Source organism: Lepisma saccharinum, chromosome 11, assembly GCF_977018435.1.
Source record: "Lepisma saccharinum chromosome 11, izLepSacc3.1, whole genome shotgun sequence".
Taxonomy (NCBI): Eukaryota; Metazoa; Arthropoda; class Insecta; order Zygentoma; family Lepismatidae; genus Lepisma; species Lepisma saccharinum.
This window is the reverse complement of record NC_139239.1, coordinates 69645205-69663716: the sequence shown is the minus strand read 5'-3', so window position 1 is coordinate 69663716 and position 18512 is coordinate 69645205. Positions and strand designations below refer to the sequence as shown.

The window sequence follows — 18512 nt, the reverse complement described above, 5'->3', positions numbered from 1 at the left end:
ATTTTGTTTCCATAGTTATGTAATACATTCACACTCAAAGCAAAAATGAGAATAGGAACAATTTGTAACATTAGTCTGGAAATTTTAGCGAAAAATTCTAGATTTCTTACTTCAATTAATTAATTAATTGTTAAAGACAACACAAGCAGTACAATAAAAAGTGTTTTTTTATCATTCTCTTTGTGTGTTTTGTGCTGTCTTTAACAAGTATGTTGGCCGCACGTCACATAAGAAGTTTTTTACTATCATAATTAATTATTATAACTGTGACTTCATTATCAAAACTGGAGAATAAAGTTTTAGCAATTGTTTCTTAATAAAAGTCGCTCCTTTTGTTTGAGATCTTCAAAAATCAATATCATATACCGGGTGATTCATAAATACTTGAGGGGTTACAAATATTTATTGCAAGTAAACTACTGAACTTTCGTTAATGAAACCAATCCAGAATAAAGGAGAAACTCTCACAGTTATTTTTAACACCTGCAAATGTTCAATGTATGCACCACAGGTGACATGGCACGCATCAGCAGGATAGTCTAGTTCTTGCCACACTCGCATCAACATGGGCCTGTCGATAGTGTCTATCGCTGTGATGATACACTCCCTTAGGGCTGCTATATTACATGCGGTGAGACGAATACCCTGTCTTTGATGAAACGCCACAAAAGGAAGTCACATGATGTAAGGTCCTGTGATCTTGGGGACCAAAACATTGCGCAAAACACTGTGAGTGATGTAAGTGATTTGAGTGTCACCTAGCGGCAGGAATATGAACTCTGAGCTTAATGAAACATGCATGCTCCAACTGTTTGTGTTCCTATTGTGTTGACGTGTGGCATGTCACCCGTGGTGCATCAATTGAACATTTGTAGGTGTTAAAAAAAGAATGTTTGAGTTCCTCGTTCATTCTGGACTGGTTTAATTAACGAAAGCTCAATAGTTTACTTGCAGTAAATTTTTGTAACCCCTCAAGTATGTATGAAACACCCGGTATATGTGAAGATGTTCAAGAATGCAGACAGAGTAAAGTTGCAATAAAAAACATTTGTATACCAAATCTAAAACTACATGGAAAAACTTTTAGACTAAATTGAGATGAAGTAAAGTATATTTATTTACTTTTCTTTCCATTGGGATCTGTGCAACTTTTCCTCATTACATATCCCTTTTTATATTCTATTGCAGTAGAGGCATTTGGTATATCTAAAAATGGATTATGGCCAACAACTTGCTGGTTCTCCTCCTGTTTCTGTTGCAGTTGTGTGTTTATCTCTTCAGGCTCTTCATCCCTAGAAAACATTGAATTCTTATAATTTTTAAAATTAATATACATAATTAGAACAAACAATTTTGTGTGTTGACACACACTCTTTCTTCTTAAATGTTCACTGACAAAGATTTTAAAATAGTTTTTTAATAGACTAGTTTCAAATAATGTCCAATATGCTAGAAATTTGAAACAAAATTTCATTCTGAATTTGTAACTGCCTACAAAAATAAAGCAATGCCATCTTTTAACTAGCTTGACTACACTGTGTGCATTCATTTACATTGCTGATAATTATTACTATTTGTACTTTTGTTTCCATTTCTTCTCTACTATTTTCATTGTATTTTTCTATTGGGTTAATTTGTCAAATTTCTAATTTTATATAATTTAAAGGGGATCCATTTTTATGGATTTAATTATTAATTCAATTTTCATTTTTTAATATTTACCAAATTATTTTTAGTTGGTTCCAATTTTTCTCTTCAAACATTGTGGTAATAATTCACAAGATATATATGTATGTTCTACTTCATTAAATTTCTGCATGTATCACATATACACAGCTTTTTCCTCTCTCTCTATATCTCTCTCTCTCTCTCTCTCTCTCTCTCTCTCTCACACACACACACACACACACACAAACTTATCACCTCTGCTTTTAATGATGGTCTTAATATACTATAACAAAGGACAAAATTTTAAATAAATAATATACAAACAATCATAGGCTCAGAAATCCCTTAACCCTTTACTACTGGTGCTCTATTTCATAACATTAGTACTGGCATGGGGTGTTCTGTACACCCCCCTGGAAATGATTACTTTAATTGACTTGCATTATGTTTTTACAATGTGCATTTTATTTTAACATAACTTTCAAACAATTACAATGAAATTTTACTAAAGTAGTTTATTAAAGTGTGTTTACAAATATTTATTTTAACATTTAGAACCAAATTTTACTTATTCTCTATTCGCTCACCAAAAAAAAAAATATCTTTAGAGGAAATTATAGGATTATATGATTACAGAACATAAACAAACTGATTCTTTTTTTTCCATTTTAACTGCACTATGCATGTAACAATAATTTGGCAAAGTCATTGACGTTGCTGTGGCATTTTATTTTGTTTCCGAGTCTTTAGCGTTACAGCAGTCATCACAAATCGCACCCACATGACTAAGACACATGTTTCTCATGCAACGCTTGCAGATGCACTTTGTTATGACATCTTTCTATTTTATCGCAGCTCATTGTTGGCAAGCCTGTTAGCTTATAATGCTTTTAACCCATTGTTGTTCATTCACATTGTCGTAGTAGGCTATTTCAGAAAGAACGTTATTTATAAAATGTGTCACAAAATACTTATGTAATGTTAGTACTGGCACGGGGTGTTAGGAACACCCACAGGGTGGCCACTCTAGGACCATTATAAAATTCAAGTATAATTTTCAGTTTTCAAGGTGAACTTTCCAAAATTCAAGGCTACAAGAAGATGTTCTCACTGTTTCAACCTTGCGTATCACCGCCTCTCACCACCACCTGGCCCCCACATAAATACAGTATATTAATAATATAAAGTCTCTTTGTGATTCCAATGTATCCAAAAATTCTGATTCAATTCCATTAAACGGAATATATATATATATAAAGTATTTAATTTAAGGTGTAGAGTTTATATTTGCCATTTCACATACTGAGACTCGAAATACATCTACAAAAAAGTCATCAATATTACGGGATATACCAATCTACGAAAAACTGTTAGTTATACAAAAATTTCAAACTCAAATTTACCTAATTAAAATTCAAGATACCTCAATAAACTTCAGTCTGTCAGATAGATTGTTTTGCAAAGGGTATTAACAAAGTAAACAGATTGAGAGAATTCAGTTTTATTTCCATGCAGCTTTCTTTTCCTTCTTTCATAAAAATACAAGCTAAACTGTGAAATACTTGCCTCAGGGCATTTATAAATAGGCTGTGTATAAACTCAATTGGATTTGTATTAATAAAAGTTGCAATTTTTCACGTCTACGGAGAAAAATTTAAGCAGAATTCACGCATAATTACCAGAGCCAAAAATTCACGTATAATTCCCAGAATTCAAGGAATTCCAGGTGAGTCGCCACCCTGAACCAGGTCTTAAATACTGCAATTACTAAACAGTGGCATTAGTGATAAAATTGATTCTAGATTAGTTGTTAAGATAAGATTCAAATAGGAAGGTAACGAAAATTATAGCTAGTTAGTGAAACTTACTCAGCTTGGAGAGTTAGGTTTTAACGTGTGGGGTGTTCACAACACCCTGCGCCAGCACTAAAGGGTTAAGAGAGTGTATATGATGTCTACTTCTCAGAACTAAACTTTCCATCTTCAAACAATTCTAACAATATATATATTTTGGAACATCTTATACCTCTGGCTTAACATCAGTCAGGTAAAACAACATTCATGCAACAAATTTGACTGACAACACATACAAATTAAGGCTACTTAAATTTTCATTGAATACTTACAAAGCCCATTCCAAAGGATGAGACTTTATAGCATGATACAACTGTTTCAAGACTTCGCGAGGGAAATTTTCTCCATCATTTAATTCTGACAGATTCTCGATAAACTCTCCGCATGTCATTTTCCGGCCAATGTTTTGACCATGTAAGTCTGTATTTAGTAACATGATTGCACAGGTTAGCGTATGCACTGCATCTGTAATTGTAAAAATAAATGTAAATTTGACTTTGGAAAAAAAAAAAACACAACTAAGTTCTAGAATGAAATTTTTAAAAAAACTTCTGAATATAATTTATGGAAAACTTCAACATGTCACCCTAACTTCTAAAAAGTTAAGATTTCTGCGTAGGTTTTCTCAAAATATTTTAAGTTTGAAATTTCTTATGATCTGGGAATATCCTTATGAATAAATTCAAGAACTATGAAAAATTCATTATTTTGTTTACATTTATATCAGTGGCTGCTACATAATTATTATTCCAAGAGAATACTTATACGTGAATATGGTTAAAAAAACTTTGTAATCTACAAATAGCTGAATAAAAAGTTATTCTTATATACTGCACAAATTGTCAAGAGAGTGCACCAATTGGTTATATTTCATTAAGAACATAATTGTTCTTAATTTACAAAAACAATCTAACAATTCAATTAATTTTACAAATAAGACAACGCAAGTGAAAATTCACTCGTTTTTGTCATATTTTGAAGGGTTTTGTATCAATTGTTGCTTCTAAATATGTGAAATTTCAGTTTTGAACCGCTACAATAAGCACTTACCCTGAGAATTAAAAGAGCCTGGATTGCAGTCAAGATACCTCTTTGAGAAATGCACCAGGACTCTCTCCCTTTCCTGAGTTTCACCAGTCAAACTGAACTGTTTTAGGAACTTGCGAAGGGCAACATCCAACGTGTCCCCATCAAATGTAAAATACTTTAAGTACTCTTCTGCAACAACACGACTGAAGTCATTGCTGTTATGGGGAAGCAAAGAGAAAAAATGTTTATCATGCTGAAAAGATAATTAAGTCTTTTACAAAAAGACAAAAAAATATCACAATTTAAAGTAAGCAGCTCCACCTTCGTCTGATATATTTTACTACATGTCTCTCTCAACACCTTCCTCTTTAAAAATTTCTCTACTGATTGTTCATCATTTGCAACAATTCTATATTTCTACCAACCATCAGTGCATAATATTTACAGTTCTTGCAATGTTGATGCTTGAAATTATTTTTGTGATATATGTACACATATATGTGACATACTAATGCATCGTTTGCTTTTGCCTATTTTTCTCTTACTCATGCATTGACAATTGTAGTAAACAATTTAATTTTAAAAAAATGAAATTCATTTTGTTGGTTTACACTGAGCCTTGATGCAATTATTTTACGCATTTTTGGTTTGCCTGCACTTCAAGCCTGAGAAAATCACTGCAAGCATGGAACACTACCTCATTTGAGTGCTTGCACACCGGAAATGAAACAACAAAGTGATGAGACAACCACAATATACAGTACAGTATATATACAACCAGTACTTCTAAAGAATCCCTCCATGCAGCACCAATAGCGGAACAGCGATTATCGATACACTGGCACACTATTTTGAAAGTTTGGTTTCTTTTTGGACAGACTTCATATAATGATATAACGTCACTGTGATATCACCGTTTCAAATGTATTTTGATGGGTGAGAGGGCTTGCATAGCCAAATGAATCTAAGAATCTAAGAGCTACGCCAGTGTTAGCAAAAGCAACCAGCATGGACACTGAGACACAGTAAAAAAAAACGATTTTTACATTTTCCCAGTTTATACATTCAATCTTGATGATCTCAACATAGTAAAATGCTATAAAAGTTTCCTCGATTTTACATTTTCCCACATTTTTTTCAGCTTGGTCCACTGGAAAACGTAAATTTGAGGTTCCACTGTTCTAGGATCATGGACTATAAAATCCCTTCTGTCTAGCTTGAACTTGTGCACTACCTAACATTACAACATGTCTCATAAACTAGCAAGATAATATTGTAAAGACGAAACACTGCTAACAGTTAAAACTGAGGCCGTATTATGTGATCATTGACGATATTTTCTCAACATCAAGCAGCTTAATTCTTCAAGGTGGAATGACGTATGTATGTATGCTCGCGGAATTCTGTGTTAATGGCGGTTCGACGTACACCTGTACGTTTGATGCATGGTTCACGTCAATCTGATGTTAGATGTCATCTAATGGCAATAGACTTAAACTGTTTTTACCAGATGACCAGAAAGGTTATAGTCCTTACTGCCATCTACAGGGAAATTAAAAAAAAACAAAAACAATTGCACAACGTTGTTTTTGACAAACATTCGCAATGGCTGGGTTGCCCCCAATGGTAAGCGTTGGGAGAAGAATTACGGAGAAAGACCAAATTGCAAATTTTTGACAATGACACTCCCCTGCAAATGTATAGTACTTTTTCAAGGTATTTGTAATTACAAGTGTTAGTTTTCGCCATTTTCTAAAAATTGTTAGGGTGTAAAAACTGTGTCAAGAGTGAAAATATTACTTACTTTCAAATATTAAAGTCTAAAACACAATGCTTCTAGAATGCATGGAAAATGCATGAATCAAAGTAATTCACACCGATCAAGATGTGTGTAGACACTGTCGGTGAATAACTCTGAAAATTTGATTTAAATATATTCTCTGGATTTAAAAATACTGAAATTTGTTTGATGTAACCAGAAAATGCTAAAGCTAAGCAATATAAATACCACTCAAGATTCAGCAGACGGGAGATTTAAACCCTGGGCAGAAGGGTTAAAATATATACAGCATGTTTATAAATGAATGGTGCGATTTCAAAAATTAATAATAATTTTATTTATTACCTTACATGGGTAAAACTTACACCGTAAGCAGCGGCAACTGCTGTCCAAGTTTCTCATGTGCTACCAGCAGTTTGCTTCTCATGCTTACTTCAGGGCTGCAGTGCCAGTTTCCGAGATGACATCGCAACAGGAAAAGGCTGTGTGTATATGCTTCATTTTGAGGTGTCCAGATCTGTGGTTACAGTGCAGCGTGAGTTTTGTGCACGATTTAGGAAAGACCCACCACACAAGAATAACACAACTAGGTGGTACCGACAGTTTGTGGAAACTGGATGCTTGTGTAAAGGCAAGAGTTCTGGTCAACCTCATGTGTCTGATGAAAACGTTGAAAGAGTGCGCGAGGTGTTTCAGTGGTCTCCACAAGTCACTTGGTAGAGCAAGCAGAGAATTGGACATGCCGAAGAATATGGTGTGGAAGGTGTTGCATAAGCGGCTATGTTTTAAACAGTACAAGGTGTGATTAGTGCAGGCCCTTACACCAGCAAACAAAGTGAAAAGGCGTGCCTTTTGTGAAGAGATGCAGTTGAAAATGGAGCAAGATGGTTTTGTAGAAAGACTCATCTTCTGCGATGAAGCCACTTTCCATGTAAGTGGCAAGGTGAACAAACACAATGTCCGTATCTGGGGAACCGAGCAACCACATACACAGATAGAGGACCAGTGTGACTCTCCAAAAGTGAACGTTTTTGTGCGGTGTTCCGCGAGAAAGTGCACGGCTTATTTTTCTTCCAACAAGAAACTGTGACACGTGACTCATTTCTAGACATGTTGGAAAACTGGTTGTTACCCCAACTGAACACCAATTATGATGATTACATTCTGCAACTTGACGGTGCTCCCCCCCCATTTTCACAGGAATGTACGAGAGCTTCTCAATCATTTTCTTCACCAGCGCTGGATTGTACGTGCTGCAAAAGAAGACAACCAACATCTCCACTGGCCATCCCGTTTGACGGATTTAACACCATGCGATTTCTTTCTTTGGGAGTTTGTTAAAGAGAGAGTTTACATACCGCCATTGCCCATGTCCCTTGAGAAACTTTGTGATCGGATAACGGAGACTGCACTGCAGACCATTACAGCGAACATGCTACACCGAGTATGGGAAGAATTTAATTACCCTGTAGATGTGTGTCATGTGACCAAGGGAGCACACATTGAAGGATTGTGATTAATGCATAAGAAACTTGGACAGTTGCCGTTGCTTATGGTATAAGTTTTGCCCGTGTATGGTAATAAATAGATTGATTATTAATTTTTTAAACCGCACCATTCATTTTTAAACATGCTGTGTGTGTGTATGTGTGTGTGTGTGTGTGTGTGTGTGTGTGTGTGTGTATATATATATATATATATAAAAATCAAATAAGGTAAAAGGAAACACTCACCGGACAGTAGGAAAATTCAAAATTTTCGCTAATTTATAGCATCATCGGTGTGAGAAGAAACAGAAGACGGAACCGGATCCGTCTTCTGTTTCTTCTCACACCGATGATGCTATAAATTAGCGAAAATTTTGAATTTTCCTACTGTCCGGTGAGTGTTTCCTTTTACCTTATTTGATTTTTACTTAGCCCTTTTGGCCCTCCTTGCTTTTATCCATATATATATATATATATATATATATATATATATATATATATATATATATATATATATATATATATATATATATATTCACAACCACATGCATAAAGGGTTAAATTAATAAATTTGGAAAATTTTCTGGAATATTTCTTAACCATTGTTGACAAAACAGGCTAACATACTCCATCACCTAAATGAACTGAATTCAAGTTCTTTGTAACAGATGTTAAACAAGGGCAAAACTATTGAATATTTGGTTTAAAATCAATAACGATATAAAATGTTATTTTAATACATGTTCCAAATTTGAATCTTAATCTCCAGAAAAACTCAGAAGTACCATTGCAAATTTGATTTGCCAGAACTGTCATTACCATACTGGGGTTCTAAATTCAAGTTTTACAACATATGCTAAATCATGACAACATGCCCATGGTTAAAGTAATAATAATAATAATAATAATAATAATAATAATAATAATAATAATAAACAATGTTAATAATGATGATAAAAAACATTGTTCTTAATAGTACTAATTAAAACTATGTTTATTTTGCAGCGACTAAACTTTACCTTTTTCTCAATAACTATTCCAAATTCTGATTTCAAGAAAAACTGAGTAACACCATCATTAATGCTCGGCTGGACCTTTGACCTGCACCAGGGCAGTTCCTTTTAAAGTTTCCTATTTTTTGAAAAACTGCCGTTGCCTAGATATTATCAATAGCTTCGAGATTACCTAAGTCTATTAAACTATTGATAATATCTACTAGACAACAGCGAAAGCAAACCACACGAGAATTCATGTGAATGCTCTAGAAGAAATTCTAAAAAGATGTAATTTTTTGGATTTTCAAATATCAGTGGTTTTTCGAAAAAGTAGAATTTAAAAAAATACTGCCCTGGTGGGAGCCAAAGGTCCAGCCGAGCCTTAACGTACAGTTATTGTAGCTATCATTACTCTTATCAAGAGTATCAAAATATACTTACTTTTTACTAAGGTGTCTCGATACATCAGATTTCTTAAAACCATCCAATGTGTATAATCTTTTGGCCAGTCGTATTGCCGATGGAAGATCAACTGCCTTAGGACTGTAATGGAAACTATGAAGACTATCAATATCACTATCATCCTCTGATAAAGGTGGGGAAATAGCTTTGCTTTGCCTTATTTCCTCCTCACTCAACATTGTTATTTCATCCTCAGATTCACGTAGCTCTTGGTATCCTACTAGCTCTGGTGTCACATTTCCTGAACTTAAACTAGGAGATCGCGGGCACATCGGTTGAGGTCCACCTAATAAATCCAAGTCTCTTTTCACGTCTAACTTTTTAGGGCTGGGCTGTTCAGGATAATTATCCTTATCCGGACCTTTAACTTGTATCACTATCTTATGATCTTCCAAGTTATTGGAAGTCCGTTCACTGACTAGAATCGTGCTATCACTGTCACTTGGATCACTAATCTCCATTAAATCTTTGGCGCTTAAAATGTCCATAGTTTCCTCTTCCTGGAAATCAGGACTCGAAATATTAGAGATTGCTTCTGATTGACTAAGGTCACCATTTTGAAGGTGTTCACTACCTATCGGAACATCGTTCGGATGGCTAATAGGTAGTTTTTTGGAACTTTCACTTGACATTACTGATGAAGACACTGATGTTGGAGAGGCTGGAGAAAGTGACTGTTGTGGGCTGACTCCTTCTGATGACGAATCGTTTGTTTGTACACTGTCTGGCGAAACGGGTGCATTGTAGGTCCACACGATCCTGTCATTATCAGGGTTATTGTCCTGCCGAGTGTCTAGGAGCGTATTGAGGGAGGAAGTAACATCTTCGTCGATATCAATGTCCACCGTACTCATAGAGTCCTTTTGAAACTGCAAATGATCCTCGGATTTCGATGTTCGCACAAAACCACTACTGTACGAGAAAGCAGTTTTTGATTCTGCTACGGGGCTACAAATGGTTTGAAGACTATCACGTTTCATACCCTTCTTTATTCCCATGTCCATTTCGTTAGGACTTGTTGGCACTGAGTTGTGATAGCGTAAACTATCCACTTTCTTCTGTTTTGGCAATAAACTAGGCGTCTGCTGAGTCCTAGATAGATTGAGTATTAAGTCTCCTGTCATCATAAAAGCTTCGAACCTCGGAGTCCTCGATTTATTGTTACAACTATCACCTGCTTGTGGGAGCCACTGCAAGCCGGAGCTTTCCAAAAAATTTTCCGGAGGAATGTTCTCTTCGTCATCTTGGCTGTAACCACCATTCGAGTGAGCATTGTTTGGAGATAGGTCATGGGGAGGAGAATTATCTATGAGTTCTGCTTGCGCATGGTAGTCTTCCTTTGTAATGAATTCATTAAGGTCTTCTACACTGTGAGGAGAAGAAAAGTACTGCCTCACTCTAGCTTTGATGACAGGATCTGAAAGAAAGAAGGCTTTATGAGAAAATTGCATAGCAGCATATCTTCTTAGTACCCATATCACTAATACCATTACAAAGATAAGATTCAAATTAGAAAAAGCATTACAGAAAGCAAAATGGAGTTATAAATATTAAAATATTAAACATGTACTTTATCTGGTTGCACTCTTTTCATTAGATTGACATCTCAACACAAAGCAAAGAATTATTTGAAAATGTAACAATGTATAAGAAATTACAGAACATCGGATTGAGGATCAAAAAAATTGAGTTGCAATGGAAGCTGAAAAGACAGTTGGAATGGTAAATTCAAATTGTTTATAATTATTTTTATTGGTAGTCTATTGGAGACCAATGTATATTCTAATTGCATTAGATTTCACATTTTACACATTGTTGTGTACTAACTCTCAAATCCAATCATTCCACCAACAGAAGGCAGGTCTTGCCTTGAATGTACATGGCAGCCCTAAGCATACTAAATATCTTGTCACTTTCTGAGAGAAAAATTAATGCCAGTAGCAAAATAAATTTTTGCTCCATGATTGCATACAATACAGATTGTCATTTTAAAATGGCATGTAGCATTAAATAAAATCACAAATCCTACAGGAGAAAGACATAATTATTGAGGAAAGTTATTCGCTTTCTCGTCTTTAGTTTGACAGGCATCACTCTGTTTATATCATAAACAGAATGCTACATTTTAAACAATAATGGCAGTGTGGAGAACTGGAGATTTTATTTTTGCCAAAAGTGAGAAAGAAAAAGAGTGTTGAACTTTTCATGGAATTTTGCTTTAAACTGTGCAAATGAAACTAGCTTAGTCCATGCAGATATTGTAGATGGCTTAAAACTTGAAAAGAGCACAATTTGTACTTAAACAATTTATCCATGAATGTAACAATAAGCACCTCATGCCATTATAACCCAACAAATACCAAGTTAAGAGAAAATTTTACTTTCAGAAAACATATTTGCATTTACCAATTTTAACAAAACGTCTGTTAATTGTAGATTCAATATAATGAAAATATATTATTATGCACAGTTTATATAGTTGATTTTTTAAAAAAATCTAAATGAAATATATAGTTTTCATTTTAATTCCTTTAAAAAATAAGGTCTTAATAATAAGACTATGATAAGAGATCTTATTTTCTTGATCATTTTCATTAACAATGGTACTCAAACTATTGTAGAAACAATCGAAATTTCTTTAATTGTAGTCAATTCAGTATATTCAACATGGATTAATCCATGCTGTATTTAAATAAATAAAAATATGTCTAATAATTACAATTAAACTTTCATTCTATACATACCATGCGTCCATTTCCTTGCGAGGCCAAGAGATTGGGAGAAGTGTGGCGGGCGGCGGTAGCGGAGATGGCGACATTTTCAACCAGTAACGTCCAGCTTATTTTTATGGACATATATTTAGCATGCAGGGGATTTCTGTGCAAATTGCCTGCACACATCTCGACATGAGTTTGTTTTCACCTAAGTGTCATACGTAAAAATTCTTTGTTCTAAAGTGAACTTTGCAGCTGGCATTTCAATCGCCTCACTTACACACAACACACACACACTGCAATTCCACAAAGAAGTAGCATGGCAAGTAACCAAAAACAACACTTCTTCACACAGTACGAAATTAACACGCTCTTGGATCAAGGTCTGTTCCTCACTCCATTCACAGCTCTGTCCAGGGCACCTGTAGTCATGAAGGAAAGAACAACTCAAGCTCGGAGCTTTCAGATTCCAAACAATGCTCACAAAAAACCATTGACTTTTAACGGTTTAATCTGCAACGTAATCTTGATACAGTGTTTCACATTTGAAACCTCCAAATGATTCTGAGCGAAGCAAAACTCTTTCGAGGGTAAACTTAAACGGGACGTTACTGGTCGAAAGTGTCAGCATCTCCGCCAGCGCCTCCCGCCACACTAATACTGATCTCTCGGCCTCAGAAGGAAATGGACGCATGGTATAAGATGCATGTGTGGGCCTTCAAGCATTTTTACCTATTTGGAAAGCTAACACTATACCGATATTTTTGTCTGCATTTGGCCTAATGTAGAGTGCAAAGTGCTGAAACAACATGTCAAAAGCAATGCACATATCAAGGAGAATCACCAATAAATTGTAGAAAGAGCAGTCTATTACATGATTTTATGCAAGAAAAGATACAGTGAACAGAAAAAGTTATTTAAAATACATTACATTCCTAAACTGAAGCAGTTTGACCGATATCCCAGATACTTTTCTACATGTATGATAGAGATTAAAATGATTGAATGATTGTTTCAATTTATTGTACAATTTGCAGCTGGAAATTTTATCTTGTTCCTGATTGGTACAGACTGAAGTTTAATTATTTTTAAATATTTAGTTCTGGGCAGTTAAATGTTGGAATCATGTAATGAAACTAGTGTTTTACTTCCTTTAGTACACAGATCAATGTAGTTTCACACCAATAGTTTTTATTACATTTTGCAAACTCTGTTGCTGCAAATTTTTGGGTTTACATATTTCCTAACCTGGAAAAACTCTCATACATAATTCTAGCTAATATACAATGTTTATGTGCAATTTTGATTCAGTTTTACAGGTGAATTTATCACGAAGAAAGCATTTGCAATAATAATTTTCAAGAAACTGGACATACTTGTATTCTGCACATCAAAGGTTTACTTTCCAGTTCATTCCATGGCTGAGAAGAAAGTACGTTGCTGTGTGCTAGTATTTTGAATTTCATCTGAAAGATAATTCAGAACAACTGGATGTATTTGTATTATCTTCAAACCAGACTGACCGCACAGAAGTTGAACATAGTGTCTAGTTTCCAAAGCAGACTAAGTAGCCCAATATTGTTTGTAGTCCCCAGTTCTTTTATCTTAAGAGTATTATCGATACATATTAATTATTACTGTAGAGAATCTTCTAGGCTACTTCACATCACTTTGAATATGACAATGTATAACTAGGGTAGTACATAATCTCTGCAACCTTCAATGTATAATTTTGTTTCCATGTACAGATAACTGAACAGACGAAACACCAATTTGGTAAGTTCGATCAAATATGCATCTTAAATTACAGTCTATCATTATTCAAACAATATACCTCATTATACTTATAAAAAAAACTTAATAAATAAAATGATACTTTAGAATTCCATTGTAAAATATCTTAAGCATAACATTATATACGAGTAATTTTACCACTACAATTCTCACGATAAGACAGAAATGTATCAATTTCTTACCCTTTTTTAATTTTAATGTTACAACTTCTCCTGATAGCCGTAGACACTTGAGAACTACAAGAAAAATAATCACCATTAGAAATATTTAAGTGTAATACATATGTATGTATGCTATATACTTTACAGTGTTCCTTCCTTTTTTATATTCATTCACTCCACATTTCTTCCACTCATGCCCTTAGATATGTACACATAAAGAACTGAAAATCAATTCAGAAGAGTAGAAACTTCATGCTTACGCACATGGAGAAAAGAAAGGCAACAATCGCAGAGAAGAGATTATATTTAGATAAAATACTGAGAAAGCAGGAATATGTGGTAACAATTACAATAACCAATTGATACCCTAGAATAGCAACAGTTCAGACAAATTATGCACTAAAAGGTAATCAAGAAAGTTCTGCCAGTTTCTGACTATGTCGAATGTCTAGAGGCACATATTTTTGGTAAATAAAAAAGCAAAATTTCGGTACAAAAACAGAGTCAATTCCGGTTCAAAAGCGGCATATAAAATGACATTTTCGTTTTAAAAATGTGAATATAATCCCAAATTTGATTTAAAAACTGCTCTATTACACAAAATAAACATATCCCTTCTAATAGCACATTAAATCATTACCAGAATATTAAGTTTATTCCTGTATAAAGGGTTCCATTTTTGCTTCTCAAATGCTTGAGACTTCAGAAAGTGTCGCGTCGTAATATATATGGTAAATTTCGTGTTTAAGAGTCTATTTCACATCATTTCGTGACAAAACAGGGTAGGAAAATGCACCTCACACCTTTAAGAAACATGAAAAATTAACATTACAATGTTTTATTTCACATTTCGGGTTTTTTGTCAAAAACGAAATATGCATGCCTCTACGAATGTCATATGCTCCGCACACTGCAAGTTCCAATCTTAGACAGATGATAGTGAGTTGTCCATGAGTGTATATATCTTCAACCAGCAGGTTATGGTTGGTGCAGTTCAACGTGAACATCAGTGAGGACAGGTGAAGCATGGGTATTTAAGACAGTGTGATAAGGGCCTGTAAGTTGTATGAGTCACAAACGTGCCAGCAGGCGGAAAGAAAATATGCCAGGCTTTTGGCAATAATCAGACATGAAAAGATTGAAGGACGAATCTCTTGAAGAAGAGGCACCATGTGCTGGAATAGCAACAGCCGCAGACAATGCCACTCTGGAGGCAGCTATTCAGGCAAACAAAGGTCGAGCATGTGACAATTTGGGAAAAGAATTCCCTGTCAGTGCAGAAACTATTTGACAACACCTCCATCAGCTTGGTTAAGGTATAAGGAGGGTCAATGGGCCCCACATGCCTTGACTGCAGCTCAGAGGCTGAAATGAGCAGATCCTGATCATCCTTGGTGCTATGTCTGGGAAAGGATATCTTTCTGGATACAGTGCTAACATGTGATGAGAAATAGTTTCTTTATGATACTCCACAGCAACATCATCAATGTTTATTATCACATGAAGCTGTTCCAAAACAACCAAAAGCAATACTGCATCCAAGAAAGGTTATGCTATGTGTTTGGTGGACTGCTCCTGGTATCAAACATCACAGCCCGACATGCAATGCAACTGTTACTCTGAACAGATAGAACAAGTTCATGAGACTGAAGTGGCACCAACACTCATGAATCGCAAAGGTGTCCTCTACTTAGTGGATAATGCAAGGTCACTGCGACCTGTTTCTGGCATTCGAAGGTGTTGGGTGAAAATCAGACAGAACTCTATTACTTAACTTTATGTATTATCGACTAAATTTGCAGCAAGTAGTGCTCATTAAATTCATTATTCTAATAACGTTTCAGATTTTTTAGGTGGTATATTGCACACTGAAATGCAAATCATGAAATTTCAGCAAGTAGCCACGTTTAAGTCCTTTCTCAGAAAACAAGAGACAAGTTGCTAACATGTGGTTTTCTTGTTTGGAATGTGGGGTAACACTATCCCCTGGTACTGAATTGTACCATGAAGGCACACAGGGGTGTGGAGTTAGGAAACCTACATGCTCAATACCAAATATACATAAAAAAAATTGAATCTAAGACTTCATGCATATAATTTGGTTTAAAATGAGCTTTTCAAAAATTTATCATTGCAATTTCTGAGATTAATTTTAGCAACTACAGATTGACTTTATCCTAAATCTCTATTGAAACTATGAGGCTTTAAGTTTTACATAAATGTCAACAATTTGCAAAAACAATATGTGCCACGTTAGAAAAATGGGCACCACTGAAGAGGAACTAACAATTTTAATTTTAAAAAATAGTTTTGGACTCACGTAAGAGCACATATGCAAACAGTAAATATTTTTTTCAAAATGTTACATAGCTCATTTATTTACAACTGGGCAATTTCATTTGGAATGCTCAAAACCAAAAGATACCAATTTGCCTTTTTAAAACTGCTAATTATATTACATGGAATACATAAGTAGAAATATATAAATTACCTTCTTTGGTAGTAAATCTAAACACATCCTTTTCATTCACTTCCAAAATTACATCTCCAGCTTCTAGCTGCAAGTAAAAAACATAAATGTTACATACACTGTGTACAAAAGTAATACTTTTACTGACAGTATACAATGAATAACACCTCTTAAACCAAGGTAACTTTCCACTCACAGTTTTAAACGTACAACATAAGATTAGAGAATAGCATCCACTCAATTAGGAGCTGTGATATGGCATCTTAATGCAAACAAACATTGGAGTGTCCAATAGAATTAAAATTACACGGAAGAGTACATAAAATGAAATATTTTGTTCTGCAATAAACTTTTAATGAGACAATTAGGAAGTAAATTATGTGAAGAGTGGAGTGGAAAGTCTTTTGCATACATATTACATACAGGATAAAAATACAGTCTTTTGAGGACACACAGAGTTAAAAGGAGGGAAACAATAAGAAAAAGTTATTCACACATTTATCCCCTTTATGCTCGAAAAATTCTGGTCGCCATGGCATCTGAAAATTTCAGCCTGGCAACTGCAATGTTTTGCTGTGATATTGCCATTTTTTAATTTGCATGTACGAAATTTTGAAGATTGTAAATTCAAAGTGCAGTACAATGCAAGTTAGCAAATGATCAAGGTTACGCACATTCCATAGAATCAGTAATGATAATTTCTTAGGTCAACAGAAGCAACTCAGAGTAACAGAAGAACAAAATTTACAACTTGGAAGTGGGGGAGTATTAGGTACTAGGCACAATCGGAAGGATTTACAGGCGCGTCGCCTGATAATGTTCGCACGAGCACGTGAACACTCATGTATATGTTCTAAATTACGTACATATTAAATAAACACATATATTTCTTCGAAATAATACTTTTTTGATGTTCGAGTATACACACACAATTTAGTTTGATACGACGTCTTTCACGTCTGATAACATTTTTAGATATTTGGTAACACTGACTCCCATTGTGTTCCACGGTTGCGATGAACACAATGGCAGTGTTGTGTGTTGTGAACTGGCAGCTAAGGGGCTGTTGGCCACTATACCCCGAAAATGTTCACTGCCCTGTGCGAACATTGTGGTGAGAACCCTGATCCAAGTGGCAATACTTCTTACATTCAGCACCAGGGTGCAGCATATACATACAAGGCACGTCTAGGAGGACTCGAAAAGATCGGCGCTACATAGTTGCTACCTTTAGTGAGAATCGCTAAACCTGGCAGATTTTAAATTCCAGTGGGCGCTAAAATTCACGGAATAGTGACGAGCGACTTTTCTTTAGAAACTAGTCTGCAGGAGTTATAAACTTTGAAAGATATTATGTATGATTTGCGCATGTGCGTCTAAGGGCAATTCAGACTGTGCAACTTCCTTTAGTAATCGACGTTTTTCATGGCAAGGAAATAACTCTCACCAACTTAAATTGTAAAGGAAAGTGCTGACTACATTTACATCAATTCAACGTGCATTTTTCTGGTAACTATACTCAGAATAGTATGGGGTCGTATGGCCTAAATAGTTGTTACCGAAAAAAGTTATCAATTGATATTAGTAAATCATTTTTACTATTCTCTACGTTATTAGAATATGTTTATTGTAAAGAACAAAATATAACTTTCAGAAAACTAGAGCTGTATTTTTGCTACACATATGTATATTTTCTTTTTTGAAGTTAGAAAGTTGAAATAATATATGCATTTAAATTATCACAATTGAAATTAAATGCATTTTTAATGTGCATATAAACGCACATACATTCAATAAACCTGGTGTAAGTTGTTCCCCACAGCATTTTTTAAAAATACATTTTGTATTTTTCACCAGCAAATTTGATTCAGCGATTTATAATTAGCGCATGTTGAAGATTTAGAAACTTCTGCGTTTCAATTGTTGGCAACACTGCTGCTGTGGAAGAACTGCAAGGGAGCACGTTTGTTTTGGAAAGATCAAGTACCATTAGTTTTTCGGGGCAACAAAAAAACCTATGGTCTTTGGCGGCAACGCGTAAACGGCGGTTAGTGTCGATGTCGAGAGCAAGATATCTATTGACACGCGGTTGGGTGAAT

At 34.8% G+C, this 18512-nt stretch overlaps 1 protein-coding gene across 4 annotated transcripts in view; it reads right to left on the bottom strand.

Annotated features, from left to right (window-relative positions):
* Positions 1–18512, bottom strand: part of Efa6 (Exchange factor for Arf 6) — a 108012-nt gene that overhangs the window by 45089 nt on the left and 44411 nt on the right. For all 4 annotated transcript variants that reach the window (XM_083131366.1, XM_083131363.1, XM_083131364.1 and 1 more), the window contains exons 2-7: positions 16435–16501; positions 13965–14018; positions 9254–10691; positions 4572–4765; positions 3794–3986; positions 1123–1292 (exon numbers count right to left, since the gene is read on the bottom strand). In XM_083131366.1, coding sequence (XP_082987492.1) covers positions 1123–1292; positions 3794–3986; positions 4572–4765; positions 9254–10691; positions 13965–14018; positions 16435–16501 — 2116 coding nt within the window. The remainder of the gene's footprint in view (positions 1–1122; positions 1293–3793; positions 3987–4571; positions 4766–9253; positions 10692–13964; positions 14019–16434; positions 16502–18512) is intronic.